Source organism: Labrus mixtus, chromosome 14 (genome assembly GCF_963584025.1).
Source record: "Labrus mixtus chromosome 14, fLabMix1.1, whole genome shotgun sequence".
In the NCBI taxonomy this organism is placed as follows: Eukaryota; Metazoa; Chordata; class Actinopteri; order Labriformes; family Labridae; genus Labrus; species Labrus mixtus.
In genome coordinates, this window is record NC_083625.1 from 12,125,319 (window position 1) to 12,152,566 (window position 27,248).

General features: G+C 37.5%; 1 protein-coding gene and 1 long non-coding RNA gene across 3 annotated transcripts; both read right to left on the bottom strand.

The window, feature by feature from the left end:
- Positions 1–148: 148 nt before the first annotated feature.
- On the bottom strand, positions 149–18,471 carry LOC132988022 (uncharacterized). 2 transcript variants are annotated; one of them, XR_009675774.1, is made up of 3 exons: positions 18,228–18,471; positions 4,173–4,231; positions 149–870 (listed from the first exon to the last, which is right to left on the bottom strand). It is a non-coding gene; the product is annotated as an uncharacterized LOC132988022 (long non-coding RNA). The 2 variants fall into 2 exon arrangements; XR_009675773.1 differs by lacking the exon at positions 4,173–4,231 and having other exon boundaries at positions 686–870.
- Positions 18,472–21,045: 2,574 nt separating this feature from the next.
- LOC132988023 (solute carrier family 22 member 4-like) lies at positions 21,046–26,955 on the bottom strand. The gene is made up of 10 exons (XM_061055101.1): positions 26,355–26,955; positions 24,865–24,968; positions 24,611–24,765; positions 24,044–24,215; positions 23,553–23,679; positions 23,007–23,107; positions 22,669–22,883; positions 22,061–22,243; positions 21,615–21,750; positions 21,046–21,167 (listed from the first exon to the last, which is right to left on the bottom strand). The coding sequence occupies exons 1-10, from the start codon at positions 26,760–26,762 to the stop codon at positions 21,092–21,094; spliced, it is 1,677 nt and encodes a 558-aa protein (XP_060911084.1). The 5' UTR covers positions 26,763–26,955; the 3' UTR covers positions 21,046–21,091.
- Positions 26,956–27,248: the final 293 nt, after the last annotated feature.

Below are 27,248 nucleotides of genomic sequence, written 5' to 3' on the forward strand. Positions count from 1 at the left end.
TACAGCTTCTTTACATGGGGCGCGACCCAACAGCTAGGCCCTCTGCGCCCTTTTAAAGAGTATTAAAGGGGTTTGAAAATACACTGTAAGGGAGGATACTCAAAATGACAACAAATATGAGGTGCAAGAAAAAAATAATAACAATCAGTTTTTCCATATTTGTACAGTTTTATTGTAGCAATTGTGGCATACATTACACTTATATGAAGAGAAAAAGACAGTTATTGATGGGACTATGATCCAACCAACATTTTTTACAGAAGCAATATTTTTTAAAATAAAAAACACTATGGCTTCATACGGAGGTTTGATTTCTCACCCTAATGTTTGAAGACATTATGTAATTATACTCTGACTGAGAATCACGCTAACAGGCTACATAACAAGTGAATAATTTACGAAACTGTGGTCAGGCTGATACCGTGCAGCTGTGTGTTAAACATTGCATGCAACAACTCTACCTGAATAATTTCTTTTGTTCTGTTTACGATGCCTTACTTATCATTAAGGTCTCATTTATGTTTTTATCCTATCACAAAACCATGTCCTGTGAAAGTTTCAGGTCAAAGATCAGGTTAAAATATGTCAGAATGAAAATAGTAAATGAAAAGTATGAATTTATTGACAATGTATGGGCTCAGGTCCTGCGGTTGATAACATGTAGACATAAAAAAAAAAACCCTGCAAATTACATGTAATACATTAAAAGCAGATGTAAAACTGTGTAAATTGTGATATCAGTTTCCATATCCTCGATGTAAATTTGCACAATTCCCAGAGACTGTCCCTGTCTCCTGACAGACGGCCATCCTGCCTTCTTCCTCCTTCTCGTGCTTCAAACATACCTTTGAAATCCTGCAGGTTGTTAACCTATCAGAAAAGAGAAAAAACAGTTTATGATAAAGCGCATTTCTTCCTTTTGAACAACTTTAAGCTTTGGATACACATCTCAACCTCAAGATTGTGAATACTAATTTATTTTGGGATCAAAGTAACAACACTGTACTTAAATTATTGTTTGGCTACGGCAACAACAATGCAAAAATAATTATTACTGAATTTTTTCAACATTACCATTATACACCCCCCATTTTTTTTTTTTTTTTTTTTTTTTAACGTTTTCTATTTGATCATTGTGAAAAAAACCAAAACCATTTTATACCATAAGGAAAATGTAGTTGCTGCATCAGAAAATCTGCTTATGTTTACAGTTATTAAAAGAGGAATAACAACTTAGTAAACGAGAAAAACAATAGGGGGTTTTGTATAAACTATGATCCAAACTATAATCAAAAGAAGTAGAGTAAAAAAATTGAAATATTTCTCTGTGAGTAAACTTTGTGATAGTTGCACTCAGAACAAAATCATTACCAATTGTCAAGGAAATAATAGCACCTACTTAAAACAATGTGTCTTTTTGATGCTTTTTGAGTCATGATTCAAAGTTTGTTTTTGAATGAGTACATACTTCAGGATCTACTCCAGTCATCTGTGAGGCTGGCTGAATTTCTTGCTGCTCCATTTGACATTCTACTGGGTTAAAGAGCTAGCATTAGCACTTAGCAGGGAGTGACTTATTAGCCAAAAATGTTTTGGAAGTTATGAATCTCTTTTAAATCTCAGAAGATAAGAATCTCGATTTTTACATAATTGTTTCCCACCTCTAATTATAACGCCCCCTCCACCACATATAATTATTGCTTACTGCTATTAAGTTCCACTATTTTGTCAAACCTGATTACCTAAGTATTTAGGTGCTGCAAAATAAAATATCACCCTTCATTAATGTCTTCAGATGTCTGATTAAATTAGCTGTTGATTTGTTATTCTGTTTGATTTCATGGTATTCACACACCTTGCATATGGGTCAGTGCATGTTCCTATCATTGGTAAGAGTCAATATTACAGGCATGCATATCTCTCCATTTGATCCAAGTGCAGCCGTATGTGATGATGCAGGAGCTGTACATTGATTTGTTCAATTATGGATCAAATTACATTGTCGCACATAGCAAGAAAAAGTGAAGTCATAAAAAAGTCAAATCGAATGTGAACCAAAATGAAAACCAAGGTTGATGGGAAATTTAACAATCTGGATGACGTTGCATATATATGTACATGAATGACAGGAGATGGTAAATAATCCTTTAAGATCAAGAGACATTAAAAGCATAGGTACAAACATCTTCCCATACACCTGAAAAAATAAACAAATATCCCATGGCACACTGGTAAATGGTAAATGGACTTGCACTTGTAGAGCGGTTTTCTAGTCTTCTGATTACTCAAAGTGCTTTTACACCGCATGTCACACCTACCCACTAACAACCATTCACACACTGATGTGTGCAGAGGCTGTGACCATCAGACCATCAGAAGTAACTAATCCCATGTATACACATTGATGCCTTATTAATCATAAAGTAGAAATATGTTTGTAATGAAGTGTGTTTGTTTGTGTTTCTAATGTTGTCAAATAACCTCATTGATGTCAATGTTATATGTTAAACTGTGTAAACAGGTTGACAAGTCAGCAACAGCTTCAGCCAGTTGAAAACAACTGACCAAGCCAGAAATCTGGGTGTAGTGTGTAGAAAGTGAATCACATCACTCCAGTGCTGACGTCTTTACACTGGTCACCAGTCTGTTGCTCTATAAAGCACTGAATGACAGAGTAGGGAGAGTCATCCCTTCACCATCCTAGATTGCAGCAAACTACTGAATATGGTCAATCAATCAATGGTGGGAATCATAGGAGATTTAGAAGTGGGGATACTCTATGGAGACTGAAAAATAAGTGGGTATACACCATATACCTGCGTATATCCTGCACTACACCACTGGTAAGGCTCCATATATCTGAAACAGACTCTCAGAAAACTGCAGGTCTGCTGAAACTCGCAGCTCTTTTTAATCAACGCTGAAGAATCACCTTTTTTTTTACAGCTGCCTCTTATTAATAAAATATTTTTAAATAACTTTTTTAATTTTAACTCTGCACTGTAACTTTTACTCTCTTTTTAGGCAACTGTGTGTATTGTTTTTGCTTCTGTTGCAAAAAAAACCCCACGGTTGCTGAAATGTGCTTGCCTTACACACACTGTTACCATTGTTGCTGTCATTGTAGCTGTAAATCTACTTCATTCATAACTGTTTCTATAGTTGTTCTGTTTGTCTCTATCCATCGCTTTCTTTCTGCATCTCCTTTTAACCCACTTTCCAAGCCCGACAGTCGGGGCAGATGGCTGTTCAACATGAGTCTGGTTCTGCTCGAGTTTTCTGCCTCTTAAAAGGCAGTATTTCTTTGCCACTGTTGCTTTGTTCAATGTTGCCAAGTGCTGTGCTCATGGTGGATTATTGTCGGGTCTTTGTCAATAATATAACAGAAAGTACTTTGATAAAAAATGTAAATTGACTGATTGCATTGAGACAAGTTTGTAAAAATCTCCCTTCCCACATTACATGTCTGACGTTACAACATATATTCCATTTCTTCATTAATATTTGCACTTAATAAAACACATGAATAATTCTTACAAACAGCAACACAAAAAGTATTGTTTCTTCCCTGAAAACAGAATCAAGTAAATGATTTAGTTGTTTAGAAATGTATGGTGGTATGGCTGCCCTTTGTTTTTTTATTTTTAAGATTTATTTTTGGGCTTTTTGTGCCTTTAATGGAGAGATAGGACAGTGGATAGAGCTGGAAATCAGGGAGAGAGAGTGGGGAATGACATGCGGTTAAGCAGCCACAGGTGGGATTTGAACCTGGGGCCGCCAGTTTGGAGGACCATAGCCTCCATTCATGGGGCGTGCGTAATAACCATTGTGCCACCAGCGCCCCATGGCTGCCCTTTGTGCGTATTCCAGTAATTATTGCCAACATGTCTTGGGTCTTTACTAGAATAAAAAAAATTGTTTAAAGTGTTGCTGTTTGTATGAATGTGTGTGTGCATTTCACACTTTACGGCTTTAAAATATCCTTCAATACTATTCCTGCTGCTGAACATTTTCACATTAGTAGGAACTATGGATTGGGATGGTATGTTTTTTTTCTAACCCCCCTAATAAATCAATCTATTAGGAAAATAGGATTTACCTTCAAACATTAGCATCTAAAATATGAAACTGATTATCAGTTTAGTCCGGGATGGGTGTGGTAGATTCCCTACCCACAATGCTCAACTGTTGGTCCTACCCCATTACAGAGATGAGATGGCAGTGAAAACCCCTTAAAAGCAAACAAGACACAAATAAGAACGAGTGAGTGAGTGAGTGAGTGAGTGAGTGTGTGTGTGTGTGTGTGTGTGTGTGTGTGTGTGTGTGTGTGTGTGTGTGTGTGTGTGTGTGTGTGTGTGTGTGTGTGTGTGTGTGTGTGTGTGTGTGTGTGTGTGTGTGTGTGTGTGTGTGTGTGTGTGTGAAGGGGGAGCTAAGAAAGATATTTCTCCGGTGCTTTCCATCTGGCGAGTGTAAAACATTTCCTTACTTTTTTTATGTAGTTGTATAACGACAGAATGTGAAGTAACTTCCTCTGAACATTCACAGCGATGTTCACACCATAAAAGCCAGCGGAGAACAAAGTTGATCAGGGCTGGTATTTCCCTAAGTTTTTAATCTAGTCACCCTGACCAATATCGCTCAAAATGACAAAGGTGCTGCTTTAATTCCACTATAAAATGCATGAGTAATTTGACATCAAAATAACGATATGGTACAGAATTTACTGTTTCACAATGTTATGAAAGACATTTTTTTGTGTGTGTTTCTATTTTCGACAATTGTCTTAACACAAAGTCCACACAACATGCAAAACAGCTTTTTTGAATATTTAAATCTATGTTTGTTTAATGGTAGCTGCATTTCTTCACTCTTTAATGTATACTACATCACAGTCTGAACTATATTATGCCAGACTCTGGTGTCAAAGTCTTGAATGGTTAGCATGCAGGTGTACACTGCAGCCGGGGAACTTAAGTGTGTTGAACCAGCTTGCAATATTGACTCAAGTGTCCTTATTTAAGTGTTTTAGGCTACTACCTTAAGACAAAAACCCAGATTAAACCCAAAGAAGATGTTGATTTCCTTTATATGATCTAGTGGTATCAGCGATGTACACACACTGCATTGGAAAAGAACATTTTAGATGTTTGTCATTCATTTTACCAGAGTAAAGTGAAAATGATTTAAGTATTCAATCTTATTCTGTTTCAATAGTACATTTTGTTATTAAGAAAGGGGCAGGTATTATAAGTGTTCTTCTTCCTGCTCCTGTTTGCTTATGGACAATGTTATTATGAGAAAATATTTCATATTGTGTGTTACATTTTGTGGGAACCGAACACTGAAATGAGCAAATAAACCAAATATGAAATGAAATGAAATATGGTACAGCTCGTTCAGGCTTCTTATGACTCCAAATTGGTTTCTACAAACTTATCAAGGAGCTAAGTTTTGTTGATGGTGACTACAATAGATGATGCATTGTTTTTCTGTTAGCATCATAAGTCTTATTAAGGGGAAAGTAACTACAGATCCACGGTGTGCTTGTTGAGTGTGGCATATCTATGTTGTGTCAAAACTTAAAAACAAACTTTTTCAGAGGTTTAATTAGTGCAATTATATCAAGTTCACAGAAGCAATACAAAAAAAACTGCAGAGAAGTGTGCTTTGTGATCAAGAACTGTAAAAAGAGGGGTTTTAGTTTAGAATGAAACACCTCCTAAAGCAATTAATAATAATAATGTAATAATGAATCATTAATCATATTTTCTTTTGATACTTGTAGTATACTCTCCTGACGTAGCAGATTTGTATCCGTCTTACCCGTTCTGCTGTTACTGCTCTCATTAAGTCAAAGGTAACAATACAAGTACATGATCACTAATGAAAAACATTCTTAGCAATTCATTGGGCATAATATAATCACGTCTGTGCCACAAAATACCAGTTTAATTACTTTAATTAGTGCTTGACGTGAACGGTTAAGATGACGATCTAAGCAGAGTAAACATAACATGCCAGACAATGAACCATGGTGATGGATTTTCAGGTCTGAATAGAATTATAAGGTCACATGCAGAGTGTTATTGCTTCACAAAAGATAGGTTTTGGTTGACCTTAAAATGCAAAGTACTGTAATTGCTAATGATTTACAATAATATAGGCGTATGTGTGGTTTAGTAGGTGTCAGCTAGTAAATAAAACTGTACTGGAACAAATGGAACAACTGCTCTGCAGCTTGCAATCATGTATTCGTTTCATTTTGACTCATTTGTCATTTATTGCTGCATTCTTATAATCACAAAACATTAACCAACCCATAGCTGGAGTTGTGCAAAATGAGAGTTCAAGGTTAGCCGTTGAATGTCCATGTTTAAGATTTGATTTTATGATGTGTGGATGTTTGATAAAATATATCTTTGACTGATTTTTTATCTTTGATTTAATCTAGGAGTTTTACAGGAATGTAGTATATACACATAAATACATATGAGCAAATATACTGATCCTTTTCAGACAGTTACCCTCCTTTTGCCCATCCATTATCCCTCCCTACCTTCCCTTGGACCAAGGGCACACTCAAAAACAAAGACCTATTAGATTAGGTGAATTAGAAAAAAGGAATTCAATGATTGCTCATCATTCAAGGTAGATAATTGCAATGAAATTAAAAAAGTAAGAGAAAGAAATAAAGTTGTGGTAAATAAAGAAGTAAAATAAAGCACAAAGACAGACAGACAGACAGACAGACAGACAGACAGACACACACACACACACACACACACACACACACACACACACACACACACACACACACACACACACACACACACACACACACACACACACACACACACACACACACACACACACACACACACACACACACACACACACACACATTTGGGGGTTTGGGGTAGGTAGGAAAATACTGCCATTTTTAAGGCTTTAACTTTATCTAGCTTATTAAATTGGAAGGCATGACCACGTTCTAAATCCGCTCTTGTCCTTTCCAACATTGCATTAACATTTGCCATTGCTTTCTTTTTTAAATAGACTAGTAATAATAGTTCTATTCTATACTAGTTATACTAGTTCTATAAAAAAGATGGCGGCATGTGGAGATGCTTTGGCCCGGAGCTCTCCAACTACAAGCAGCTTTTTTACCAAAAAAAAAAAAAGACCTACCGCTGAACTGAACTTTTCAATCTTAAAAACATTTAGGCCGAAAATACTCCTGAAGGATTCCGCTCATTCACGGTGGAGATAACTTGCTCAGTCAAGTGAAAAGCTTAAATGAAGATATGAGCTGAAAGGAGACACAGTAGGCGGTGCGAGAGGAGACAGAAGAGAGGAAGGTGAGCCAGTATCTGGACTATAGGCTAAGCATAGAGTTGCTCTACCCAGTATCTTTATCTGAATGTCTGCTCTTTCACCAACAATGATGTTAATAAGTAAGAGCTGGCTGCATGAAAACATCCCGGACTTAGCAATGGAGCTAGCAGTCCACACCATCTAGACCTTTTCATTACAGCAGTGTATGTTCATCCCCGGGCTAACGCTAAACTAGCCATGAGCAAACTGCATGATGACTTCATTGGACAACAAAACAAAGACGCAGAGGGCATCTTCATCCTGGCAGGTGACTTCAATCACTCCAACCTGAGTACAGATCTGTGAATTTGAACGATCTTGTTTAAATCTTTTTTTCTTTGTATGGACACGAGGAACTAAATGGGATCCAATGAAGATTGAAATAAAAAATCTGAAAGAATAAACATCGCTTCCAAAGGCACTTATTTCATTTTGTCGTATATTAGACAAATCAGGTTTGATGTTGCTATTTATTTCATATAAATATTTATTTATTTCTATGCTGCTCTTTATTTTGCACAATTTTTTTTCTTCTTTTCTTGTTTATTTAATGTTTATTACACTACAGGCTGTACCTACTATCACAGGTAGTTCTTTACAACAGTAGTTGGAACAAACTGTAACTTTCATTACTGTCGTTTCAAAATAAATCATATAAACCTAGAAATATGCATCCAGGATTTTTTGTTGCCTTTTTCCTGTTGAACTGAATGTGTACCAAACCGAACCTTTACACACCTTGTTTGTTACATATGCTAGGGGTGCTTACTTCCTCAAAGAGTCCATAGTTTCATGATAAGAATGGAACCTGACCACTATCACCCTTAGGAGATCCACATCTTTTGGCCTTGGCAGTGGGCTTATGTGAGCGCTGTGAGAACTTAGTAGCAGGTTTTCTTATGGATCACACCGCTGACAATAACTGAGCTGAATCTAAAGGAAGTACAGTTTTTTGGGATTCTTTCACAGATGCTATGCACTCCTGAAAATGTACGGAAATGACCTGGTTATGTTGCATGTGATAACACAAAAGTACAAATCTGCTCATTGTTTCGCTGCTACATTAATCGCAGCTGAAATTAAAAGACAAACAGTCACCATTACTTAAGACCCCTCCTGCACGCTCTACCAAACCCCCCTCCACACCTAAACCAAACAGAGTCAAGTAATGACAACGTATTTGACAGAGACGATCTGATGCATCTGAAGTTTGAACATAATTCACTACATGCATTGATACAAAAAAATGATGACTTACAGTAACAGTGTCCGACCTCACTCTGGTATTTGGCTGCATATCAGGGCTTTAATGTTAAGCTGAGAAGAAGTGAAAAATAGAGTTTGATTGACACTGATTGACTGAGATGTATGCGGGTGTGTGTCCCATAGAGAAAGAGAGGGTGTGTGTGTGTGTGTGTGTGTGTGTGTGTGTGTGTGTGTGTGTGTGTGTGTGTGTGTGTGTGTGTAGGAGAGAGTGAAAGAAGTACAGGTAATAATAAATAATAGTCTGCTGGTTTATTGGAAACGAAGAAAGAATAATTATATATTATAATAATAATATTATAAAATATTTTTGCATGTTACCTAGTTTCTGTTAATGTGCTGTTTCTAAACGCGATGATAACAGTGACTTATTTTGTGCAGGAATGGCATATCAGCTTATGCATAAATGTGACAGAGGAAACAATCTAAAGTAGACTAAAAAGTGAGTCCACTCCACACAGAGAGAATCACAGAAAAAACCTGCCTGTCTTTATCAACATTGAACCACATGCACTGAAGTTTGTTTTGCAATCCCCATAGTTTCATGTAACCTTCACTACATTCACACACTATGTTCTTGTCTTGCTGTATATCTATAAATAAGCTTAATGTGAATAAAGAACCCATACAATATCGCAGCAGCAAATAATAATAGGTGCAGGTCTAGATAAAATGACCTGAGTTCTTTTTTTTCTACAGTTTTGTAAAGTGTGGTATTGCTGTTTGCTCTTAATGTTGATCAGAATATAATGTTGTTAGAAACACACACAGATTGACAGAGACCTTAATAATCCAAACTGTCATGTTTGAATGTACACACATCCTGTTTGATTCTGATACATCTGTAAACAGGAGCTGCCTAAACCAAATGAAGTGTGCTTGTGTGTGTGTGTGTGTGTGTGTGTGTGTGTGTGTAGTTTATAGTGGGTGTAATTATAAAACGGGAGAGAGAGAGAGAGAGAGGGGAGGAGTAAGAGGTCAGCTGACTTTCTGGAAAGACCAAAGCCATGTGTCTGGTTGCTCTCCCTGTTACACAAGGTTGCATATTGGTAGTTTTTTTTTGTTTTTTTTTTGCATGTGATTTTTCTGTTTTCCAAAATCCACTGGTGCATGTATGTTTATGTGTGTGTGTGTGTGTGTGTGTGTGTGTGTGGACTCACAGAAAGAAAAGGACACTAGAAAAAAGAAGTCAGACAGTTTACTGAAGTCAGCTGATTTACTGGAAAGCCCAGAGGCAGCTCTCTGCTACACACCCACACACAAACCCACACCCACTTACATGAGGGAGTTGGAGTTTCTACACTGGCGGGATGGCGTGATGCCCATGTCAACACATAAATGGCAATACAAGCTGGGTCAACCAATGCAACAGGTTAATTATAGTCAAGTACTAATAAAGGTGTTACTATGTGAATAGACTGATGGTCTTAGAATACAACTCCAGGCTATGGATAATCTGAAGACTAACATAAACTATCTCATTTTTTATAAATTACTTTTTTCCCCTCACCTAAGAGCACCCCGTCATTTCAAAACATTAAACTGCCATTTTGGTTCCAGCTTCATGTGAAAATCTGAGTGTGTTTCATGATGACTGAAATGTGTTAAGGCTCATACATGAAGCATTGCATTTCTTACTTCCTTAAGACTGTGGAATCTTTATCTCGAGCAGCCACACTTCTACCTCAAACAAGGGGGGGGGGGGGTCTTTGGTTCATAAATCATGATTCTGGCTGAGTGTAAAAAATATAACCTACAAACCACATTTAAAAATGTGATACTTCTACAAAGTGGCGACCATATTGTTCAAGTTTGATTAAGTTCAGGCAAAAACATAACTTAATTGGAATTAGAGGAGCAAAATTTAAGCTTAATAGTGATTTCCTGCTAAGATAGGAGGACAACCCTCATTTGTGTTGTTTACGTGATTGGAATCCAAACATAAACAGTTTGAGGCCTGTGTTGGAGCTAGTTGGACTGTTTCCTAAGATTGAATTATTTTCCATGAAGTATTTCATGTTCATGTGGTATTCTGTTTAGGTTAAATTGATTACATTTGACAACATTAGTGTTATCATTAGAATATTACAGTATTTATTTCTGGTTTTTTTGTGTGGAAAGTGCTGGGTAGTTTGGCACTGGGTGTTGTGTATATCTGGGGAGGATTGAGTAGAGCTGGGCAGACATCGGTAAGCTGAATTAAAAAAAAAAAATTTAAACTAAAAACAACAACACAGGACTGATAGAACATGTATGAGGACAGCATCACTTTTTGTTCACTTGAAGCTTATTTTTGAAATAAGACAACAAAACTTTATTCTGTGTTCAATGTGATTCCCCTCGGCCCCCAATGGCTGCCTTTTTATTGTTGAGTTGTTTGATTTTGATTACTTTATGAAAAATCTCCCCTACAGACCCATGTCTGTTTTATCTGTGTTTGCATTAAAAGGGGCCAATCATAGTTCTACATATGTTGAAAATATAAAGGGTCTAATGAAGACAAGTAACAAAGGGGTTTTGTAAGCTCCTATGTTGGTAGTCCTCTAGCAACCATGTGAAAACTTTTGGTGATGTAATGTACAGTGATTAGTCCAGATTGAAGTGTACAGCGACTGATACCTAAAAAACACATGTAACCCTTGACAACAGTAAAAAATTAGACATAACATATAGAATTAGACTACAGCATTTCTGCAGTTATTCTCATGGGGACCCCAAAACAGTTCGTTCTGCAATAAGTTATCAAACAATACCACAACATCCCTGTGAAGTACTTTCATCTATTTAGCAAAATGTGTAACACATTCCTATGGGGTGGTAAACAACCAAAAATACCATTAGCCAAACTCCAAAGGCGAGTGGATCAGGGGGGATTGGATGTCCCTAATCTATGACTCTATCACTACTCCTTCACCCTTCGACAGCTCGCTCAATGGCATCTTCCTCCAGAGAGAGCCCCTCCCTGGTATAATATGGAAGAATATTTCTATGCACCTGTATCAATGACCAAATGCCTTAATGTCCCTCTCCCAAGTTTTTTACAGTCTCATCTTATATTTTCTCACCTTAACTGGGTATGGAAAAAGATTGGCAATATACTCAACTCTGACGGTAAAGGGCATGAGTTTCACGGTACTATTCCATGCTGTTGGCTGAATTAATATAGTGACACAACTGCATTAAAATCTCAGTGGGAAAGGGATCTTAATACATCCCTTTCCCGTGAAGAATGGTCTGCCATCTTGGGCAGCTCCAAAACAGTCTCAAGGGAAATCCGAACTAGACTTATCCAATTTAAAATTATCAACAGAGGGTATTGGACCCCCTCCAAGCTTAATAGAGCTAAACTTAAAGACAACCCAAGTTGCTGGAGATGCCCATCTCAGGGTACTCTGGAGCATGTTTTATGGAGCTGTCCTAAGGTGCTAGATTACTGGTCTCATATACATGAGAGTGTTGAGAAAATCATTGGTTTTCAGATTCCTTTCCGCTCACAACTATTTATTTTGGGGGATCCCTCCCTCTTACAGTGCCGTCCTTTCCCCAAGGCAGGCTGGGTTCAAACTGCACTGATGCTGGCCAGGTGGCTACTGGTGCAACAATGGAAATCAGCTCCTGCCCCCTCGTTAGGGGAATGGTACCTTCTGCTCAGCAGAATTGTAGCTTTTGAAAGGATATCCTTCAGTCTTCTACGTAGAATAGACAAATATTCACTGAAATGGGATCGCTACCTACGGCATATAGAAGGCCCTGGGGACTATCTCACTCCCAAGCTCAACCCACCTTCCCTCGGTATTGAGTAGTCTATATATTACTCGATGAACAAACCCTCCCATGGCCACAGCTTCCCTTATGGTTTTACCCCCAGACCCTCTTTTTCTTTTCTTTTCTTTTTCCTTTCATGTAAGTTGATCCCTTTATATATCTTTTTGTCTTATATGTATTTATGTGTGTATATGTATATATTTCTCCTTTCTATCGGTCTGTTCTGACCGTGCCCCACACCGCTGATCCTTCTTTATCTCAAACTCCATGTCATTTTGACTACTGTGTATAGAGGTGCGTGTGTGTTTATGTGTATGTGTTGATGGCCGTCTGCTGCATATCAATCAATCAATCAATCAATCAATCAATCAATCAATTTTTATTTGTATAGCGTCAACTCATAACAAGTGTTATCTCGAGACACTTTACAAAAAGCAGGTAAAAGACCTTACTTATTCCTTACTTATTGCATATGTGCTTTTGTGTTTTAACCTTAATACAATGTGCCTACCTACTATAGTGTTGTGTTACCAATTTGGGCCTCCCCTCAGGAAAAAATCATATCATCTGTGACATGCAACACAGGGGCAGACATTTTCTCTCCAAAGACATCACTGGAGAATGTTAGGAATGCATGTTGATCTCTGTCTTCCACAGAATCTGTATAAATCAAACTACCTCACTTGTCTTTATAATTCACAGAAACTTCCCTGCAGATGAGATGAGGTGAAATGTTAATGACTCTGTGAAGAGTTTATAGAGGTCAGGATCTGCAGAACAAACAAGTGACACGATTAAAGCGATTCACAAATGCAGTTTGGAAATTCTGGGTGGACTAACTATTTTCTATTCTATCTCCCCCACTTGTGTACTTCTATTACACAACACAATCCTTCACCTGACCTCCATAAATACACATGATATACTGTAGCTGTCTTAGTATGTGAAGGAATACATTTTGTGATGGTATGTTAGTGCAAAATGTTATCTTAGTAAGCAGAACCCTGGCCCAGCTGTCAGCCATGTAAATTACCTCCTCTAAACTACAGCCTTTCCCAACTATTTGGCGTGTGTGTGTGTGTGTGTGTGTGTGTGTGTGTGTGTTTCTGTGAGTCAACAGCCGTTTTATGTTATGAGACAGGACATGCAGACTTCTTCTGCCTCTACAACCTCCCAGTGAAGACCTCCACTTCTTAATTGATGCTGGTGTTTGAGGTGTACGTATCTGTGTTTTTGTGACTTTACATTTCATTTTAACATCATCAGGACTGAATACATGTAAGCACGGGCAGAGGTGACATTAGCAGGAAACACAATGCTGCTCTGACACTTTCAACATGCAGAAATCCTTTGTTTTCAAACATTAAACTACGTTCCAGAGATAAACAGGCGCCTGTATACCAGACTTAATCCCCCATTTACCTGAAATGCATTTCAATAGAAATGCCTTGAGCTTCTGTGCCATCTGCTGTGGGTGTGGCTACAGGTGAGAGTGGTTTCAAAGAAACAGCAGCAACAGCAACAATGGCAGCATGCAGACAACGGATAGAAAACAAAGGGTGAAGCTTAACATGCAGCCTGCAAGACCTGTTAAAACACACACCTCCATTTTTTCACTCCGTTACGCATGCAATCATGTTTGTGCTATGTAGATGGTTTTATATTGGCTGTTAATGTCAACACCACTAATTGTTGACTGTCTTGCTAAAATATGTCCGCCTTTAATTACATACCTTTCTGCTTTATTGCTATTGTTTGCCATCCCTATCTGTGGGTACACAAAACATACTAAAATAATACTACTAAAACGGTACTAAATTGACCACCTTTCAAGCAATGCTGGCTGACATATCAGCAGCTTCCACAATCCTTAGTCAACAGTGTAAGAGTTGTCATTCAAACCCATTTTTATTTTGAATTAACAGGATTTGCTTCAAGTTAAACAAAAGCCAAACAATCCCATCTTAAACTGACAGCAAACCCTTTTCTGTGTCATATAGTGAACATACTTTTTGCAAAACTTTTGTAGAAAACATAGGGTGACTGCATCTTAATATGGTGGTAATGCACCTGTTGGTCCCACACATGGTGATATCACGGGCCCATGCTGAAAACCTCCCACATGTGGATGAGTGGGTTCATCCACAGTGTTCATTTACAAAGCAGAGACACTAGCTTGAGTTATCCATTTCCTGCTCTTAAATAGTCCTATAATAACTCTGCAATCTTCAGATAAGAGAAATAAAACTGCCATAACGCATGACGCAATCAAAAGGTAACTGGTGAATCCAGACCCTGACTACCTCTCTGCGATTTCTTCTCAATCACGTGACTTGCAAGAAAGGCACTGAGGTGCAGCTCCACTGTTTCACCAGTAGGTGGAGTTACTCAGAGGAGACACAGAGGCATTTCTAAGAAACCAGCCTGCAGTACGGAAAGCCAAATCTGGCGTGTGGCCTTATTCAGCTCTCCCTGCAGAAACCTCATACTGACTGAGCTGTACTGGAGTGTTATGCCAGCATTAGAGCCACTTTGACTGTTGGTTGAAACGAAAAATCCTCCTGAGAGTGTCATTGTGTTTTTCTGATTAAGGTTTATTTTGATTTGAGCCCATTTTTACTTGATGAAATTCTGTATTTGTTTTTTACAGAAATGCAGGAGGAGAAGCAAGGAGGAGACAGATGGCAGTTTCCTTCCTGTTTGTCAAACAAAGATTTAATTATAATTGCAAATGATTCACTGTTATTTTTATTCTCCTTAGTGTGCCAGATTAGTGCATTTACTGCATCTCTACAGTTAGAAAGCGCTACTTGGTGGCAGGAAAAGTAAATGTTAGACAAGTTGAAATGTTATTTGTTTGGCTAGTAGTATACTATACTAAAAATGACATTAAAAAAACATTTTAGGACATATGACAATCAGCTTTAAGGGAATACCTCCCACAAATGTAAACACATATGAAACACACTTTCTTTTTTATTGTCTGGAAATAAACACTGTTACATTTGATCTAATAATAGTCTCTATCATGCTGGCTAAGCCTACAAAAAAGACCAAAAACTGGTTCGTCTTAGTTCTTCAAAGGGAAAAAGAACAGTTTCAGGTTTGTAACTTTTGCAGACATTTTATTTATCAAGAAGCAATCAGAGACTGATCTCAGTGACTTTTAGAACCTACTTACTGTAGATGTTGAATAAAGGTCTACCTGGGTAAGTCTGAGTTTAGGTGCTCACCACATACTAAAAGCTTGTTATGTGACAACTGCAGACAAAACATGAACTACAAATACGTCACTAAAACAGAAAAGTATCAGAAATTCAACAATTATTATGAATTCTTGTTTTCTGTGTTAAAACAGTTTAAATGGAATGGTCTTTTTGAACACTACTTAAACAAACGACTACTCTTTAATGCCAATAGAAGATATTTCTTCGTCTCCTTTAAACTGAGCTACAATACAACACTTGCTGGTGATGACTTCAAAAGTAAAAGAGAGTGTGAGTCTTTGGTCTTTTGTGTATGTGAATCTGTGTCAGTCTGTTATCTGTTTGCCTGGCGGTACTTCTTTGTCTGGTTCAGTCACTGATAACTCATAATAGGGCAAGAACATCAAAACAGATTCCAATGAAACAAGACAAAGACATATCTGAGGCTCAGGCATTCGTACACCGTGACATAAACACACACATGCCTACTATATCTAAAACTTTTATACCACCGAAGTATCTATCACTCATCTTTTGAGCTATTTTAGATTAAATATTGTTTGGCGGCACAGCATTTCCTGTTTGGCTGTTGTGTGAAAGCCCCACCTGCCTGAGAGAAATTTAAGTAGATCAAGTAGCCTATTGGCCATTTTAGAGGATTCCTTTTTTTTTTCTTGTGGGGCTCTTCCTGGACAGGTTTGCAGGGTGATTTCTAATCACATGCACTTGTGCAAATTAACCAAAAAATGGAATCGGGTCAGCAGCCAGGTTAAGTTTCTATGTGAGTAAACAGGGAGAGTACCAAGTGAGTCATGAAGACTGACTCCACATAAACACTTCCCCTTTCACACATCATTAACCGAGAGTAAGTGCTATGTACACTAAACAAGTTCATGTTGGATATATTTAAGGCTTTACTGCCATCTAGTGGTTGTTCACGAAACAGTGTTTAAATCATAGACCAATGGTGACATCTGGCGATTGGTTTTGATATTAAATATTTTGCTGTTGACTCAGAGCTCACATTAGCTTGTCAACGGAAAAGGGGGGTAAAAAATTGAAAAATGAAAAAATTGATTAGATAGATCCTGTCCCCCCTGTATCACAGTTACATTTATTAATGAGCTGCGTGTGGTTTTATTTTAAACATGATAAGCACAAAAAATATGATGCACTGGCAAACATTCAACTTATCTACTGGCTCTACCTCGACAAGAGTTATTACATACCGTTTTGTTTCATAAACATCGCAAAACAGAATATAAAAAATTGTAAAACTCACAGTGGCTATGTTTACATTATACGTACTTTGATTGAAAAATATCTGAGAATGTATGGCAGTAACACTGCTTTTAATACTTTTTAAAGGATTTTTTATCAACCACCTATTACTCAGATATTTTTTTAGGTAGCCTATAAGAACGCGGTTTTTTAACTATTACTATTTTAGATTTGTTTTTTAATTGTATTAGTGGTGCAAGTAGTGCATTTAGACCTTGTATGAACTTCTTGATGAGCTTCATGGCCAGCCTTATAGGCTATATTTGTTAGTTTGATTTCTAAATACAAAAATAGCATGTTGACTATAGCTGTCAAATAAAATACATTGTGCTTTCGCTAGTTTCTTGGTTACAGTCCAGTTATTGTAAACAAAAAAAACAACAATGTGAAAAATCACTGACTCAACATCACTCAAGTAGCCTAAATAAAGTAGGCCTAACTAACTCAAGTCATCACTCAAGTAAAACAGTGAGTGTCAGAAGTGAAACTGTTCTTTAGAAAGTTGTAGGCCTATCTCACTTCTCTGGTGGATGCATATTAGACCATAGTTTTTCGTTTTGCCCTTTTTCAAATTCACATTTTGGCTATAGTTTATGAAAGCGATTGACCAGTAGGCCTTAAAGGACGTCAGCATTTGGCGACATCTAGCGGCACCTCTTAGAACTGCGTTAGTAACATCTGTGCTCTCACTGACAATGTGGACAGGTCGGGGAGCCGCCATTTAAAACAATGTCAACATTAAAAACAGGTATAAGGACTTAAAAAAACCTATTATTCTTTTTTTTTTTTTTTTTTTTAAAGTGAATAACCCATGTTTAATAACCTAGCCTACACCTGTCACACTTGTCTACCTGCTTCTTCAGGTAGACAAGTGTGTCTAGTCAAGTCAACAGCGAACATTTCTTTCAAATAATGCAGAATCCAAGCGTGAGGATAATTTGAATTAAATATGAAACTGCTGTTCAGTAACAAACTGAATCTGCGCTATCAAAACAAATCGTGCAAACCAGTCTGAATGTTTCGAAATATGCCTACTGTATGGGAATAACGAAGAATTTGAGAGGATTGAGGAGGAAAATGTACTTAAAAGATTGAACAGAAAACAATGGATGGTGGATGATCTTGCAGTTATTTTTTTTTTTTTGCAGCACGGCCACACCTTTTGTAGAGAAATAAAAGCTTAATGTTCGAGTATGGACACATGCAGCGTCGAAACCGAACATCGCTATTGCTACATGAAATTGTTTTACGCCATACTAATCTTGTCTTCATGATTTAAGGCCTATTCATATTTAAGATTCTAGTTGAATTAATTAGCCCGTTGAAGTGAAATCTTACCTTAAATAACGTAGCCATCCTCCATGGAAGTTATGTCTGAACAAAGAAATCCATCCACTGATGTGGTAGTGTATTCTTTAGAGAAACTGAACAAATAACCAAACGGTTTTCAGTGTGGAAAGCATTGTGCATACTTTCACTTTTACTTCAGTCAACCCTTCAGGGGAAATCAGCAACGTCAGCTTCAGCAGAATTTCCCTCTAATAGCAGCTGAGAGTGAGCAGGTCTGGGATCAGATCAACAACAGCTCAAGTCAACTGAAACGTGTCTAATATAATGCCTGGAATGATCTGGCTTAGACATAATGAAAATCCACAGAGTTTCTTGGTCTTTAAAGCTTCTTGGTTGACTAGAAGTGAAAGTGAAATGTCTCTGCGAGATAGTGACATACATTATAATGCCCCGTCGAATAAGCTTATAGGCCTATAAGCAGCGTGTTGGCTAAACACACAGGAAAATTACAAGGTTACATTTCCATGTGCCTCTAAATTACTTTTTCTAATTATTTTCACTCTAGACATGTATTTTTAATTTCAGTAGAATGCAAAGATAAATGTAAAAAGCATTTCTTAGCCAAATCATTTTTTGCCCAAACCGGTCTCTTTAAAGGGGGGCAACCCTTATTGCAATGATAACCTCTGCTGGCTTTGTTTGTAGCTCCTGGATCATAAGCATGTTTGTTCACTGAGGACAGTTCAAACTATTTCTATTATCCAGGAGTTGTCAAATTATGAGGTGTTGCCCCTTTAACTGAATAGCCCAGCTCTATACTATATATAACTTATTAGTAGTTACATCTATAACCTATAGTTTTACTCAGCGGGACTAAAGCAAACTGCCCCTCCTCCTCCTGAGCCACTGTTACATATGGTTTTAAGTTTGTCAGTCCTTGGTTGGGCCCCCTACTGGCCAAGGGCCCTAAGCAGTTGTCTGCCTTGCCTGTTGAAAAGCAGCACCTCTGGGTTATAGCAGCAGGTGGACAACCTCTACATTACTGTCAGTGGTTTAGTGACCTGTGTAAGGTATACTGGAAATATTCCTGGTATAACTCTCAGTCTAAGTTTAAATTGTAAACAGTAGTGAGGGTTGATAATATATCAAACCAGAGTACACAGATGTCACCTTTGACGTCACATATTATCATCAAATATAAAGTATCATGCACATTTGAAATGTCAGAGGCATCTGTATTTTCAGATGGATTTCATTATATCCTTTTTTTTTTTTTTCTTTATCCATTATTTTCATGCTTTAGCTGTTTTCACATATGCACTCCTGAAAATGTCGAGATAATTTCAGGAAGACTGCTCCGGAGATTATTCTGACCTGGCTGCTCATATTATAGGGGGGGTCTCCTGAGGTAAGACGTGATGTAAAAAACAAGTCCGCTATACGACGCTATAGTGACAATGTTTGCCTTTATATCAATGCTATGTACTCCAACGGAATGACAATATCAACAGAAGAGCGGAGAACAACATGCTGGCGAACAGAAAACGTATTGCAGCCGTTTAATTATGTTCACGGTGATCGTAGTGGTCGAGTGTATACACTGTATGCACCGTGCAGCTGTCACAGCATAGAAACGTCATTCCTCCTCCTATTGGCTCAAGGTGAATTCTCCGGGGAGAATATCCTCCTGCGTTCTTACATCAGCTCACTCGGACTTGCTGCGGAAAAAATACAAGGGGTCTGGCAGGAGAAACTCCGGGTGAAGTCCGAGGGAAAAATTCTGATGTTTGCGTTCACATATACGGCTCCTCCTGGAAATATCAGGAGTTTTTCGGGAGAATTCTGCAAGTGTGAAAGCCCTTTTCAACTCATAAATTAAGTCCTTCAGTACAAATTGTTCACAGAGTAGACGCAACGACGTGACTGATTGCAAAAACACAGCAGTAGCAGCTGTGCTCACTCAAGGTGATTTTATTAAACAACCAATCAAAAATAAATGTACACACCCACATTACTTGTCGCGTGCCAGTTCAATCAGATCAATCAATAAAGAAAACAAACAGGAAACAAAACAACATTATCTCATTAGTGACTTTAACAAAACAAAATCATAATATACAATGAGAGCACACTGTTAACACAAATTATAAAAATAGAAAAAACATTAAAGCTTTGGTAATTTTCCACGTGACTTAAACTATGTACAGCGTTAAAACAGTTTTATACCACGAAAAACTACAATAAAAACTTTGCAAAGTACGCTTCAAGCTTTCAAGCATAAATAACCACGACTTTATCAAGCAGCTTTTTTTTTTGGTTTTCATTCCCTTTAGTGCACAAACATATCCAAATTGTTTATTTCAACGGAACATTTTCAGTTGGTAACATGTTCATTCAAGTGGAGAGCATGAATTTGAGTTCTTAAATTTAAGTTCAAAGGTTTTTCCTGTCTTACACATTAAATAAGTCAATTGATAAACAGAAAAACATCACTCCAGATCAAGGAATTAAAAAAAAAAAAAAAAATCTCAATTATGGTTGTATCAATTCTAAATGAAATATATCCTTCAATGCATGATGTCTTAATTGAACGTATGATTCATCATAATTTTCTTCAAATATGAAACCAATACTTGGTATTTTAACATTTATTTTGCTCTTTAGTTATTATATGATGTTACGTTTTTTCATTGCAAGGGTTTTCTCCTGTGGTAGGGTTTGGGAGATTTTCCTGAGCTGTATAGCATTTCTGACCTCCTGCAGCAATCTTGATTTTGGGAAATGTTTGGCACTCTTAAACGGCTGGTCAGTGAGTGGAAGTATAAGATATCATTTACAACAAAACATATTCGTTTGGAAGAAAAACAGCCTTTTTTTTTTTCTCTCCACTGTAGTGGCAACTAGGGGATAAACTACAACTTTGATTCTTTAGTCTGAAAATCAGCGATGTGCTCTCCCTTTTCAGCTTCTTTCTTCTTTCCTCGTCTCCTGTTTGAATGTTAAGAGGATATTTAGTGACACTGTAACAGCAGCAGCATCAAAGATCAGAGATTAACTAAAGGTTTCCTGATAACAATAAGAATAGGGGTAACAAGAGTAGACCATTATAAATTAATAATTGTTGCACTTCTCTAAGACTGGTCCCTAAGGGCCTTCAAGAGATGCAACATTACATAAAAATGACTAAAATTACAAAGTGAGCAGCTGTAGTTTTTGTATCTGTCGTTTTTAAAAATTAAACCAAACTTTGTCAATCATTTAAATGTATATCTGCACTGACATAACATTTTTGTGGTGGCTGTAGCGCAGGAGCTAAAGAGATGGAACTTCACCCCTCTCCGCATTTTTCTTGACTTTGTGGTAAATTAAAACATAATCTGTGCAGTTATAGAAACATTGTTGCCTTTAAACATACAGCATAGTGTGTGAACTCACTGGTTTATCTGCTGCATCTGGGATAAGGTCTCTGGTAAAGGCTTGTTAAATGTCTCTGGAAGAAAGAGGCATAAGACAGCACCGACAACTGCAATGCTTCCCATCAATATGTACGGGAGTGACTTGTTGTATTGACCTGCAAAAGAAAGTCAAAGTAAGTCACTTCTTAGATTTATAAAAACAAACCAAACTGTTGAAACATTAGGACACTCATTGTATCAAATAATCAGGATATATTTTTTTCTCTGTTAATCATTTCATTTGAATGAAAAAGTATTCTCTGTGAAAATATTTGCACATTCATTCATTCGTTTACTGATTTCTTTGACAATTGAACACATATATTGTTGCAGTGATTATGAAAACTCCTACAACTACCACATTTCAGCTGAAAAAGTCCCTTGCACTGGCAAAGTGCTGACAATCTAAAAACAATAAATCCTTACCCAGATAAATGATGAAGGGGGAGATGATTGTTCCAATGCGAGCTGCCATTGAACAACATCCCATTGCTGTAGTTCTGATAAAAGTGGGGAAGTGCTCTGATGTGACAGCATATACGATGCAAAATGCAGCTGTCATGCCAAATTTCCCCAACATCTCAAGAAACACGGATACAGCAGGTAGACCTGAAGAGACCATCAAAAACGCCATAAAGGAAAATACCCCAGAGTTCACGAAAGGCATTTCAAACTTCCCACATAACTCTACCATCTCACCGCTTTTAATTGACCTATATTTCTGTTTTGGCACTTTGGTAAGGGAAACTCAGTAGGTCAGTGAACCTACTAAAATATCTCATGAAATAATTAATTAATAAAATTATTTTGACGGATGGCAACATTTGATTTTGCGTCACAATGAGGGTGAAAACTGGACTTTTAAAATATTTCACCATTTACTAGATGGATCAACATAACATTAGGAGCACATGTTCATCATCGTCACTTCATTAACTTCATTGACAAAATGAATGCATCATGACGTCAATCTTTGTTGATCACTAACTGCTAAAAATTATTATGCTACTTGACTTAAAGAGTTTGAGACTTACCTATGGGGATGAGGTTAACACAGAGGATCATCACGCCTCCAAGCAACAGTGTAGAAGACTGACAGAAGCGCCTGGGGCAAAACTTGAGCAATAGAAGAGCAACAATATAAGCTGGCACCTCTGTCAAAGCAGAGAAGAAGCAGTTTAAATAAGGGCTGCCGTGCAGGTTTGAAGTATTGAGGGCTAAAGCGTAGTAACTGATGGTGATGATGATCCTGGAGACATTCAGAAAAAGATATTACAAACAGGATAGGAATAACTTAAAATAGACATAAAACAGAGATTTTAGTAAATGTGATGGATTGATGGATTGAGGTGTGAGGAAACTGTAGACCTACCACAGAAGTGAGCACAGTAGTGTAAGAGAAAACATATTGCAGTTGCTTAGGATAATTGATAAGTTGTATTTCTTGTTTTTCATAGCCAGTACGTCTTCGATCTGCAAAAAACAAGAATTGTTGAAACAACGTAGCCTGAAAAGTCAAATTCTAATCTGCACATTTGACTGCTGAGCTGCTGAAACCCCCACAAACCCCTATAAATGATGGATGGATGGTTCTAGAAGTTTCTAATTAATTTTAAATTAAATTACTTTGATTAATGAGTTTTACTTTTTTGCGCTTGTCTCATGTTTGGTAAGGATTTCAGGGCCTGTTACGCTAAGTTTTGTTTCTGGGATTGGGAGCTTTTGAAAACTGGAGGTAATAAACTATTGGTTTCAAAGTGTAATAAAGCTGCTCTTCTACCCAGTTTCTTTCCGAAGTTTGTTAAAACTAGCTTTTACTGCTTGACACTGCCTTGGCACGTGCACTCTGAGCTGAGCGGCACATGTGGTTAACATGTGGTTAATCTTTATAACATGTTAATCATAAAACAGCTGATACCTCAGCTGCTGTAAAGATGGTCTGTGGAGCCTCTACGTTATTTGTCTTGGCAGCGTCCCTCAGTATTGCCTCAGCCTCCTTCACTCTTCCCTGATAAAACAGCCAGCGAGGAGACTCTGGGACTATCCTGGACATTAAAAACAGAAAACATTGACAATAATGACTCTCAGAGAAAGGGGAATAAATGCACAAAACCTAACCAGTTGACTGTACTTAAAGGGCCTATACACACCAGCAATTCCCTTTAAGGGACTGGAAAACAGTATGTAGTTAGATATTAGCTTGTGCACCGTCCTATTTCATAAAACTCTGCTCTCCAGAAGTATCCTGGTTTAAGAGTATATCCACCATGTGGGGGTTTAAGTGAGTATTGGAGGTGGATTGCTTCCCTTAAACCATGAGTTTATGAAACTCCCACCAAGAAACATCATTAAAATGGTCACAATCGTGTTAGATTCAATAGGTAAAATACATGATTTGAATATTCTTACCACCAAAGAGGGAGGTACAACAGGCCAGAGGCAGCCATGGGAATCAGCAGCAATCGCCAATCACGGAGGAAGTAAGCTGCAGCTGGGCTTACCATGTACCCCAAAGCAGAGCTCATAAAAACCCCAAGAGAGCAGAAGACCACTCTGGATTTTGGGCTTAGAATTTCTGTACCTGGATGAGTAACAGATTAAAGAAGGTAAATAAAACTGAAATTCAAGTTTCTTCCTGCAGAAAATAAAATACCTCGAAATAAAATTAATATATGCATACTTGAATGAATTCTGATTTTGGCCCCTTTAACCAACAACAATGTCCTATTCTATGTCTTATGAGATAGCATTTATTATTTTTATTGGCACTGACTTGGTCTTAAAACCATCATTTAAACTACACAGACTTATCTCAAAGCTAGCATTACATATTTTTTGAGTAAAAATGTTTTATTCAAACTTTATGTTTTTTTTTCTGTTTTACCTATCAGCTCAAACAGGTAATTATGACATACAAATTTATCAAGGGCTATCAAATCATTATTGAATGCTTGAGATCCTCACTAGAAAACATACCCAGCACAAATGCAACGATATAGTTGGAGTATCCTCCCCCACCAACAAAGAAGAAAATAAGTGTAAAGATCTCCCAGCTTGGTGAGAATATTTGTGCTGTAATTGAAACAGTCTGTATAGCCATCATGAGAAAGAGTGTGGGTCTCCTTCCAAACCTGAGAAAGAAAAAGAAATACAGTGCATGATTTGTGTTTATCCCTCAGAACCAAATTGGACTGTTAAATGTTTCTGACATTACTGTTAGCAGTACCAACCTGTCAGACATCTGGCCTGATAAAAATGCTCCCACTAGTACTCCAACGTAATGGATAGAGGTAGCCAATGGAGTTTTGTAGCCATTGTCACACACCAAGTCCCACTGCAAATGGAGACATATTGTTTAGTTATCAGTATTATACAACAGTAGCAATATGGAACATATTTTATTTGAAGCAGCAGCGTCATAATCTTATTTAACCAGGAAAAGTCTCATTGAGATTAAGAATCTCTTTTAAAAGAGCATCCTGGCCAAGACAGGCAGCAGCACAATTTACTGGGTTTCAGACATAAAACACTTAACAACAATTAACATAAATGAAGGAATCACAAAATATAAGAAACATTCATCAAAATATGTAATCTATAGCTTAGTGTTGTGGCACCAATGAACACACAGGCCATTATTATTATTATTATGCCAGAAGCAGCATTAATAAGTCATCTCCTAAATTGTACTGTCACCCCTAGAAGTAGTAATAGCATCAGTGTTGGTAGCTGAAATAGTCACACAGGTTTTGCTATAATAGTAGCTAACTTAGCATAAAGAGCGATTAGCATTTGTAGTCAAATGGCTTTTTTTTTTTTTTTGTAGAATCTACATCTCGTAAATTTTAAAGAATGTGGCGCTTCAAATTTGTCTCTAAAACCTGATATTGACCTCAATCGTTTTTCTCCAATTGACCTTTCAATAAATAATCATCATAATAATTTGTACTTTATTAATCCCGCAAAGGGAAATTCGATATGACACTCTGTTTTTAACGAATATGATTACACACATAGGCCGAAATACACACATGCACAAACAGGACCCTATGGACATGTACTATAGTAGAGGTCTCAGAGTGAGGGGGCTGCCCACAGAAAGCGCTCCAGCAGTTTTTTGGGGGGTTCAGTGCCTTGCTCAAGGGCACCTCAGCAGTGCTCAGGGAGTGGACTGGCACTTCTCCAGCTACCTGGCCAATTTCTGGACTTCTTTCATCTACACCGTCAGTCTGTCTTTTAGAACCAATCCCAACCAAGCTGATTGCTCTATATTAGATATGGTCAATATGTCTTTACTGGCATGCTATGTACCACTGTCGTTGTAGTAGCTGTATTTAAACCTCTTCTTAAAAGCCTACTCTTGATTCAAGAACCCTAACTAACCTTATTAATAGCTAACCTTCATTTTCTCCAAAAAATCCTGGAGAAAGTGTTAGCAAATCAGTTATGTGACTGTCTCAATGACATGGATTTTTTTCAGTCAGAATTTAAAGTCCACCATATAAAGCACTGAGACTGTCTGTCTCGCCTCGGACAGGGAACTTCTCTCTGTGCTTGTCCTGTTAGATCTTAGTGCATGACACGATTGACCAGCTTATCCTATTACAGAGATGAAAACAATGAATTGGAATAACATGGACTGCTTTAAGTTTAACTTACTTGTATTTTACAATTTCTTATTTATAACTGAAAATTACAGAGAAGTTAATTGATGACTCACCTCTGTGACAATGGTTGACTGGTAGATTTCTTTGCTGTAAGTCCAACCATCTAGACAACTCTCTAAAGGAATGTTACTCACATTTACATCCACATTTGGGATGATTCCTTTTTGAGAGTAGTTACTGACAATATCCAAGTTAAGCCTTGAGCAGGAGCTTCGCTTTTCAACGCCATTGACAGTCTCCAAAGGGATAGTCACATTTCTCCACATGTCACTGATGCTGTTGTTTTCAGGGATAAAGCACTCATGTGGAGGGGTATCACCTACAAATAGTATGTTGGTACCAACAAATCCATTTGGTAGGATGCTGATGGCCAGTGCTAAAAAAATCCTTTGTTGAAAGGGTCCCCAAGATCCAAGGAATGATGTGATACTGTCATAGTCCCTCGTCTTTAAGCTGCCCATTATCTTTTTCAAAACCCTCGATAAAAAAAAGTAAGGATCGAAAAAGACATCCACAAGGCACAGGAGAGAATTTGGTCTACTGCACTGTGACTCGAATTTGACCCATGTGAGAGAATAAGCTGAGTTATATATGCCAGCTTCACTTGATGTTGAAGGTTACACAGTTACATACAATACTCCACAATGCACTTGAGTTAAGCATGAAGTAAGAAATATGGTGTATTAATAACACAGGTTGTGATGTAAGGAAACAATTCAAAGTACACTTGGGCATGGAGTAAATCATTTTCAAAATGAAGTAAACCAATAATTTGTGAGGACAGATTGTTTGCAGATAAAGCAGTAAGGACGTTATGACTCAATGAACTTTGAGACAGACGGCAAAAGTCCTGTTGAACAGGAGCCAATAACGGATACAATACTTCATTTTCTACCACTTCACAATTTTCCCAGTCTCGTCAGAAGGGGCCCTGCTGATTTTGAAAA